Source organism: Cebus imitator, unplaced genomic scaffold (assembly GCF_001604975.1).
Source record: "Cebus imitator isolate Cc_AM_T3 unplaced genomic scaffold, Cebus_imitator-1.0 Scaffold33, whole genome shotgun sequence".
NCBI classification, from domain to species: domain Eukaryota; kingdom Metazoa; phylum Chordata; class Mammalia; order Primates; family Cebidae; genus Cebus; species Cebus imitator.
In genome coordinates this window covers 1381672-1391359 of record NW_016107348.1, presented here as the reverse complement: position 1 = coordinate 1391359, position 9688 = coordinate 1381672, and the positions used below count along the sequence as shown (strand labels likewise).

The 9688-nt window shown below is 37.4% G+C and overlaps 1 protein-coding gene across 5 annotated transcripts in view; it reads left to right on the top strand.

The window, feature by feature from the left end:
- The window catches only part of ACBD6 (acyl-CoA binding domain containing 6), a 210863-nt gene that overhangs the window by 96660 nt on the left and 104515 nt on the right, over window positions 1-9688 (top strand). For all 5 annotated transcript variants that reach the window (XR_001823808.2, XR_001823809.2, XR_001823807.2 and 2 more), the window contains exon 6: window positions 1050-1139. Coding sequence is in view for 1 of the 5 variants with exons in the window: in XM_017524446.2 (XP_017379935.1) it covers window positions 1050-1139 (90 nt within the window). In the remaining 4 variants the exon portion in view is untranslated. The remainder of the gene's footprint in view (window positions 1-1049; window positions 1140-9688) is intronic.

The following is a 9688-nucleotide window of genomic DNA, read 5'->3' as shown; positions in this document are numbered from 1 at the left end:
CCGCTGCTCTGGGGCGCCGACAAAGCAGCCGCGCGGGGCAAAGCAGCGGCGCCGGCCGGCACAGCCGCGCTGGCCGAAACAGCCGCGCTGGTGACCTGTGGAGCTCCTCCGCCTGGGAATTTCCTAGTCTGTGGGCAATAAAAATGCGGCGTCCACTCACCCTCTGCGCTTTCACTGGGAGCTGCAATCCTGAGCTGTTCCTAAACAGCCATCTTGAATCCTCCCCTTTTCAAACTGTTTGATCTTTTTAAGGAATAAATTTGAGGAAATTTAGATATAGTACATTTAGATTACAATTTTTATCTAGGTTTAAGTGCTTGCTTTTTTATTCATATGATTATTTTCCAGAAGAAAGAAGAAATGGGCATAATACTTAAGAAAACCATATATTTTAAAAGTACAGTTTACAGAGCATTTTCTTGTAGTTCATTCATTCAGCAGATATGATTGATATTGTTGTTGTTACTACTATCATTATCTCCACTCTATAAGTGATTGAGCTGAAAGCGATTATTGGGCTAGGACATAATAGACCCAGAAGTAGATCTCAGGGCTTCCCATTAATTGATTGATTGTTGTTGTTTTTGTTGTTGTTGTTTTGAGATGGAGTTTTGCTGTGTCACCCAGGCTGGAATGCAATGGCGCAATCTCGGCTCACTGCAACCGCTGCCTCCCAGGTTCCAGTGATTCTCCTGCCTCAGCCTCCCAAGTAGATAGGATTACAAGCACCCACCCCCGCACCCCACTGATTTTTGTATTTTTAGCAGAAACAGGGTTTCACCATGTTGGCCAGGCTGGTCTTGAACTCCTGACCTCAGGTGATCCACCCACCTCAGCCTCCCAAAGTGCTGGGATTACAGGAATGAGCCACTGTGGCTGGCCCCATTAATTGTTTATTGCTTTTCCCATAGGGCATTTTTGTATCAGTCATTCTTAGAATAATTAACCCATAATTTTACATATTTCCTTGTCTTTCTTAAAACACTATATCTTTTACATGACCCTACAACCGATACAACAAATTCATTTATCTTATTCTGTGTTTTTAGGGCAGGGCTCTGCTTCATTGGGCCTGTGATCGAGGACATAAGGATCTTGTCACAGTCTTGCTACAACATAGAGCTGACATTAACTGTCAGGTAAGAGTGATAAAGAAGAGCTTTTACTTTTTTAATTGAAGCATAATTCACATAACATAAAATTTACCAGATTAACTGTTCTGAAATGTGCAATTCAATGGCATTTAGTGCATTTCACAGTGTTGTGTAATCATTGCTACTATATAGTTCGGTAATACTGTCATCACCGCAAAAGAAAACCCTGTTCCCATTAAGCAGTCACTTTGTATTTCTCCCCTCACCCCAGACCTTGGCAACCACTAATCTGCTTTTTGTTTCTGTAGATTTGCCTATTCTGGATATTTTATATAAATGGAATCATAAGGTTTATGGTTTTTTTTGTGTTTGACTTCTTTTACTTAGCATAATGTTTTGAAGGTGTATTCATATTGTAGCATATAACAGTACCTCGTTCCTTTTTATGACTGAATGTTTTGGGTATCCCACATGTTGTTTATCCATTCATCAACTGATGGACAGTTTGGATTGTTTCTGCCTTTTGGCAGTTGTGAATAATCCTGCTGTGAACATTTGTGTACTTGAATTTTGGTTTGAATACCTGTTGTCCATTTGGTTGTATACATAGGAGTGGAATTACTGGGTCATATGGTAATTTGATATTTAACTTTTTGAGCAACTGACAAACTGTTTTCCATATGAGCTATACCATTTTTCATGCCCAGCTGCTGTGTATGATGCTTCCAGTTTCACCACATCCTCACCAATGGTTGTTATTTTCCCTTTTAAAAAACAACTTAGTGGCTATGAGGTGATACCTCATCATGGTATGATTTTGATTTGCATTTCCCTAATGACTAATGATATGGAGTATCTTTTCATATACTTGTTGACTATTTTCATGTCTTTTTTGGAGAAATGTCTGCTTCAGTCTTTGCCCATTTTAAAGTGATTTGTTTGTCTCTTTGTTGTTGAGTTGTAGGAGTGCTTTATATATTCTGGATACTAGACCCTTATCAGATACATGATTTACAAGTGTCTTCTCCCTTTTTGTGGGTTTTCTCTTCATTTTCTTGATAGTGTCTTTTGATGCACATGTTGTAAATTTTGATGAAATCTAATTTATCATTTGTTTTCTCTTTTGTTTATGGTTTCTTTAGAAACCATTGCCAAATCCAAGGTCATTAAAATTTACCGCTTTGTTTTCTTTCTCTTTTTTATTGTGGTAAAATATTCATAACATAAAATTTATCATTTTAACCATTTTAAGTGTATAGTTATGTGGCACTAAATACATTCATATTGTGTGCACCCATGGCCACCACCCATCTCCAGAACTTTTTCATCTCCACCAACTGAAACTCTGTAACTGTTAAACACTAATTTCCCATTCCTCCCTTCCTTATGCCCTTGGCAACTACCATTCTACTTTCTATTTCTGTGAATTTGACTATTCTGGGTAACTTGTATAAGTGGAATCATACAATATTTGTCCCTTTTTGACTAGCTTATTTCACTTAGCATAACATCATCAAGTTCATCTGTGTGGTTTGCATGTGTCAGAATTGTCTTCCCTTTTAAAACTGATTATTATTTTTATGTATTTGCCATATTTTGTCTGTTTCAGTATCCATGGGCACTTGGTTTGCTTTGACCTTTTGGCGATTATGAATAATGATACTATGAACATGGATGTACAAATGTCTGTTCAAGTCCCCACTTTCATTTCTTTTGAGTATATACCCCAAAAATAGAACTGCTGGATCATATGATAATTCCATGTTTAATTTTTTTGAGGAATCGCCCTGTTATTTCCCACAGTAGCTGTACCATTTTACATTCCCACCAGTAATACACAAATGTTTGAATTTCTCCATATCCTTGCCCACAGTTGTTATTTTCTGTGTTTTTGACAATAGACATCCTGATGACTGATTTGGGTGCCTTTTATTTCATTTTCTTGCCTAATTGCTCTGGCTAGACCTTCAAGTACTATATTGAATAGAAGTGGTAACATAAGTATCCTTGTCTTCTTATGCTTGGGTTCTGGAAAAAGCTAAAAGAATAATAATAAAATCACACAACACTGGTGTTAACATAAATCATGGTAATATCATTAAATTTGACTACCAAGTCTTCTGGCCTTTATCTTCAGAATACCTCTTATTTCACAGAGAAAGTAGAATAAATCTTTATCACCAATACATATCTCAGCCAGTAGCTCCAGACACACGTCTCTCTTCTTTGATGTCCCTCAGATACTTCAAACTCACAATATCTAACACTAAACACCAGCCTCCCTCAACAGCCCACCCTTCCCCACCTGCCACTCGCCATAATTGGCACTGTCATCCAACCAGTTCCCAGGAGTTCTCCTTGCGTCTTCCCTCACCTTCATATTTACTCAAGTCCTGTAGGTTCTGTTTCCTAAGTAATCTTAGTCTCTCAAATAAACCCACTTCTCTCTTTCAACGTCAACAGTACATTCGCTCAGACTTCTTAAATTATTTCAGCACTCTGAACTATATCCCTACTTCTAATCTTGGCATTCTATAATATATTCCACACATTTCATTGAGGGGTTTTCTAAAATTCAAGTTTACCGATGTTTTCCTGTTTACTTTTATTTTTCTAAGATAAAATTTAAATATAATTTGCCCTGTAAAGCACTTCATGATCTGGGTCTTGCTTATGTCTCCACTAATTTCTCAGCCTGCTTATGTACTATTCCTGGTATACTAAACTCCACTTGTTCTGAAGACCCTGACATGCTGCTCACTTCTTGGCCTTTAAATAATACTGTTTTTCTCTCTCCTTTGTTCACTGTGTAGGCCTCAGCTTATATATTATTTCTTCCTGGAAGCCTTTCTTTGCTATAACCAGTTAGACACCCCTGCTCCTTATCACAGTGCAATTACTTTGTGTTATATTTGGCTGTTTACATGTCTGTATCCTCGACACCACCATATACAAGTACCAGAATTTGGTTATATCACTGGTGCTTAGCATAATACCTGACACATAGTATTGCTCAGTAATTAAATGTTGAATAAATAAGATCAGCTCATAAAGCAACTGGCAAGGTGTTAAAATAGAACATGCCAACCGGAAAGGACCTAAACACCTGCCCAAACCTTTGGGATAAATCACTGTTGTTTCATCAGAAGAAATACTTCTTTCCCCATTGGAAATGTATGCCTTCTTCTTGGGCCGATTGCCTCACTTAGGACCAAACCTTAATTTGAAATGTATGTAGTTCACTGTAAGTAAGTAAATGTATGTACACAAAGGAGACAACAAACAACAACAAAAGCTGTACTTAAAAAAATCTCTTCTTTCCAACTTTGTTTCCCAGCCACCCAGAGGCAGCACCTAGTGCCAGTTTTATGTGTGTCCTTTTAGAATGTTATATATGCAAGAATATGAAGTAGCAGTATGATAGCAAACTGTACACGCTGTTTTATAACTTGTTTTTTTAATAATTTATCTTGGAGGCTGTTCTATGTTTGTACATATAGTCCTGCCTTGTTCTTTTTAATGGCCATATAATATTCCTTTTAAAGAACTTACCATAATTTAGTTAATACCATATAAATGGACTGTAACAATTTATACTTCCACCAGCAATGTATAAGAGAATTCCTGTTTCTTTAGCCATACCAAATAGTTCATCATAACACTTTTTGTTCTCTGTTTGATGAATGGTATATCATATTTTTAATCTATCTTTTCCTCAGTTTCCCATTGTATTGATGGTATTTTTCTTCTTAACTTACAGGCACTTTTTATATAGTAAGGAAAATTTCTCCTTTGTGATATAGTTGTTATGATTTTCCCCCATATTTTCTTCTAATGCTTTTATCATTTCATGGTTTTAATCAACTCATCTAGAATTTCTTTATCATATGTATGTAATAGGAATTTTACTTTTGTCCAGATGGTGCCAGCTTTATTTTTGTCCAGATGACTATCCAATTCCAGTAATGTTTATTGAATAAATAATTGGGATCTTTTCTCTAGCAATTTGAACTGTCTTATCATAGTCTCAATTCTTTTATGTATTTCAGTCAATTTTGGGGGCTTGTTCTTCCATTCCATTGCCCTGGTTTTCTGTTCATGTATTTGTGCTACACTGTTTTAAGTATTACAGCTTCAAAATATATTGTAAAATCTGGTTGGGTAAATTCCTTCACTACTCATTCAAAATCTTTTCTACTGTTTTTGCTTATTTAGCTCATGCCTGTAATCCTGGCACTTCAGGAGGCTGAGTCAGGAGGATCATTTGAGGCCAGTTTGAGACCAGCCTGGGCAACATAGTGAGACCTAATCTCCACAAAATTTTTAAAAAAAATTAGTTGTAGTGATAGGTGCCTGTAATCCTAGCTACTCTGGAAGCTGAGGTGGGAGGATCACTTGAGCCCAGGAGTTTGAGGTTACAGGGAACTATGATTAGACCACTGCATTCCAGTCTGGGTGACAGAGCCCAAGACCCTATCTCTAAAAAACAACAAAACATTTTTTTAACCAAACAAATTGTTTGGAGGTGTTGTGTAGGGTAATTTCCTCAAGTTAGGCATTGCCTGAGGTTTTTGCCTTATGGATTTCTTATGTTCTGTTTATTTGGATACTATGAGACATTTAAGCCAAAAACTACATTATGTGGCTTTATAAGACATTCTTTACTAACACCACCTTTAATGCAAAGTATAAGTTCGATGTAGGTTTTTGGGATGGATCTGTTAGAGTTATATGCCTGGCACAATGTTTTCCTTGCCCCCTTTGTATTCACATGCCCATTGTGTGTAGCCACTGGCTTTGATTTTCTTTTACTATTGACAGTCATAATCTATACAGTCTAATTTTAGTTAATGGGATGTTTTTGGCATTTCCAGTTTGAGTTGCTAACATGCTTCCAAGTCAGAGGGCTTCTGGAGATTAGCTCTCAGAATAGCTCTTTCCCTTGTAATATCTTCTTTGATTTCTTCATTGAAAATTCTTTTCAAATATAGACAATACAAACATCATAAATGGAAGGAAAGGTTCATCTCCCTCATGACTCAATATTTCTTAAACAACATTATTATTGACTGGCCTATTGGTTGCCGAAAAGGAAAATCAATTTTATTAGAAGTATTTGCTTGGCCAAAGATGTTGGTACTAACTCAGCACAGACAGTCTGATGTTATCAACTATCTGAAGACTAATTTTTACCATTAGTCTGAAATGAAGCAGTAATTAGAGATATGTCAAAGTCTACTCTGTGTTTTCCTGTCATCTTTTACCCTTTGGTCTATCTCCTACATTTTTTTTTATTGTACTGCAGCTTCTAGTTTTGTGATGCAATTGAAACTTGAAATTTTATTTCTAAGAAAGATGCTTTATAGATTTTACTCATTATCTGACAGTATTGTGGATACAGTTCTGTCTCTTCCACTGCTTGGTATTGATTTTTAGTTCCACTCTGGAAGGTAGGTTCTTACCACATTTGGGATTAGGATATGGCTTACATGCACGCGTGCGTGTGTACACACACACACACACACACACACACACGCACACACACACCCCTACCTGTCTCTGACCTCTTGAGTAACTTTGATTTTTCAAGCCCTGAAGAAAGATTAAAACTACCCCGCAAAGCACATTAAAAGATATTTGAATGCTGAACATTTATTGGCAGGAGGAGTAGGAGCATCTGTGATGTATGTGTCAATACTGTGTACTGGTGTGTTTAAGTGGTACAGAAATGTATAAGAGCTTTATGATCTGTGAATTATATAAGCTTATGGTTTATAGACTAGCATAGAGCAATGTGCCCTCTAAATGAATACCTTGTGCCTATCTGTGTCTCATGAAAGATTTCAAAAACATGAGAAAAGTACAAAGCAATCAATAAAATCATCTGTAATCTCATTACATAGTGTGTATCTGTGTGGGGTGGGGGTGGGTGGGTAGGATATAACAAGTGTTTAGTGTTTTTTTGTTTGTTTGTTTGTTTGAGACAGAGTTTCACTCTTGTTACCCAGGCTGGAGTGCAATGGCGCGATCTCAGCTCACCGCAACCTCCGCCTCCTGGGTTCAGGCAATTCTCCTGCCTCAGCCTCCTGAGTAGCTGGGATTACAGGCACGCGCCACCATGCCCAGCTAATTTTTTGTAGTTTTAGTAGAGACGGGGCTTCACCGTGTTGACCAGGATGGTCTTGATCTCTTGACCCTCGTGATCTGCCCACCTCGGCCTCCCAAAGTGCTGGCATTACAGGCGTGAGCCACCGCGTCGGCTGTTCATTGTTAATGTATAGAAATACAATTGATTTTTGGCCAGTCATGATAGGTCACACCTGTAATCCCAGCACTTTGGAAGGCCAAAGCAGGAAGATCACTTGAGGCCAGGAGTTTGAAACCAGCCTGGGCAACATAGTGATACCCTGTTGCTACAAAAATTTTAAAAAAAGATTTGTGTTTACTGATCTGTATCCTGCATTCTTTCTGAATGCTTCTACTAGTTCTAATAGTTTGTTAGTGGATTCCTTATAATTTTTATATACCAGATTATATTATTTGCAAATAGAGATAGTTTTATTAGCTTCATAAAACCAGATGGGAAATACTCCTTTATTCTCTGAAAGAATGCATTTAAGGTTAGTATTAACTCTTCTTTAATGCTTAGATAAGGGGTTTTCAGTTCCAGATAAGACTTACTTCTGCCTATTCTTCCTATTCAGTTCAGATTTAAAACCCTGGACATATACAGCAAATAAGCATAAGAAGACTGAAACGTTAGAAGAAGAGAGCTGACTGAATAGGGATCTTAAGAATTGAGAAATGACACTGTGGTGATTTCTCTGGGTTTTCTTTTTGTTTCTGTATAAGCTGAAGTGGGCTCTGGAGAAGCCCACAACCCAGAACCAGGTGCAGATAAGAAAACCCTGTTATCTCTTGCCAAAGGACAGGAAAAGGGACAATCTAACAGAACAGAACTTTTCAACAATACCCACCCTACCCCAGCCAAATACATGGAGGAAGAATATCCCACCCCCTTGCTTGGATGCTGAAAGGGAAGCCTAGACATCACCTGAGTGGTGGTAGCAAGCAGTGCTTCTCCTCCCCATCAGAGTATTATCAACAGAGGCTGAGTGAGAACCCTGGGCTTTCACTTCCTGACCAATGGTAGCAGGAATGATTTCCTTTCCTAACCAGGGTGATGCCACAAGAGGCCAAATGGGAAACCTAGACTTCATCTCCTGCCCAGAGGTAGCAGGTGATACTCCCCTTTTGTCATAAGTGTAGTGTCAGTGGAGACCAAGTGGTAAGCTTGGATACTCACCACCTCCCCAACCATGGTAATAAAGGCAACAATGAGGTAGTACTTCTACCCTTCCCAAATAGGGAGTGATAGCTCAGGGGGAGGATTTTTAGAGAGGAGGGAGCTGGAGAAAGAGATCCTTTAAACTTGCATGTGGAGTCCTGGAAAGATCCCAGAGTGACTCATACATTATACTGACCAAAATTAACATGACAGAAGGGTTGAGAACTGAACTACAGTGTGGAATAGTGCCTGCATTTTCACATTGTCCTCTGTGTAGCACACAAGCAAGGCAGAACCAAATAGTATTAAGGGCTCTGAAAATGAAATTATCATTGGAACCACAACTCATGAAAGTAGATCAGGACCTGCACAAGAAACCCAAATAGGGAAACTGCTTGCTAAACGAAAAGATTTAAATAGAATGCAGATTCACATACTCAAAATTGAAAATTGCTTATCATAACCAAGAACCTGGAAAATCACAACTTGAATGGTAAAAGGACATCAACATGCATCAAACAGTGAGATGTTGAAATTATCTGACAAAGGTTTTAAAACAATAATCATAAAAATGTTTCGATGAGTAGTTACATTCTTGAAACAAATGGGGAAAAAAACCCAGAAAATCTCAGCAAAGGAATAGGAGATCTAAAAAGGAACTAAATGGAAATTATAGAATTGAAAATACAATAGCTGAAATAAAAACTCACTGGATGCACTCTATACTAGATGGAAATGATAAAGAAAAGGGTCAGTGAACTTGAAGATAAATCAATAGAAACTATATCATTTGAACAACAGAGAGAAGTAGATGGAAAAGGCATTAACAGAGCCTCCAGGACTGTAGGACAATTGTAAAGATCTAACATTTTTTTGTCATCAGAGTGCTAGAAGGACAGGAGAAAGAGTGTGGAACTACAAAAAAATTTCAAACAGATACTGACTGAAAACTTCCCAAATTTGTTAAAAGGCATAAACCGACAGATTTAAGAAGCTGAGAGAACCATAGAAAAATATACCTGAAAAAATCCACACCAAGACACATTAAAATCAAGCTTTGGAAGATAAATTAGAAAAAAAAAATTGAAAGCAGTTAAGAGGGGAAAAAGTACACTGCAGATGCTCCTTGGCTTATGATGGACTTACATCCTGAAAAACCCATCATAAGTTGAAAATAACAAGATGAAAATGCACTTAATGCACCTAAGCTATCTCATAGCTTAGCTACTGAATGTATATTGCTTTTTTTTTTTTTTTTTTTTTTTTTTTTTTTTTTTTTTTTTTTTTTTTTTTTTTTTTTTTTTTT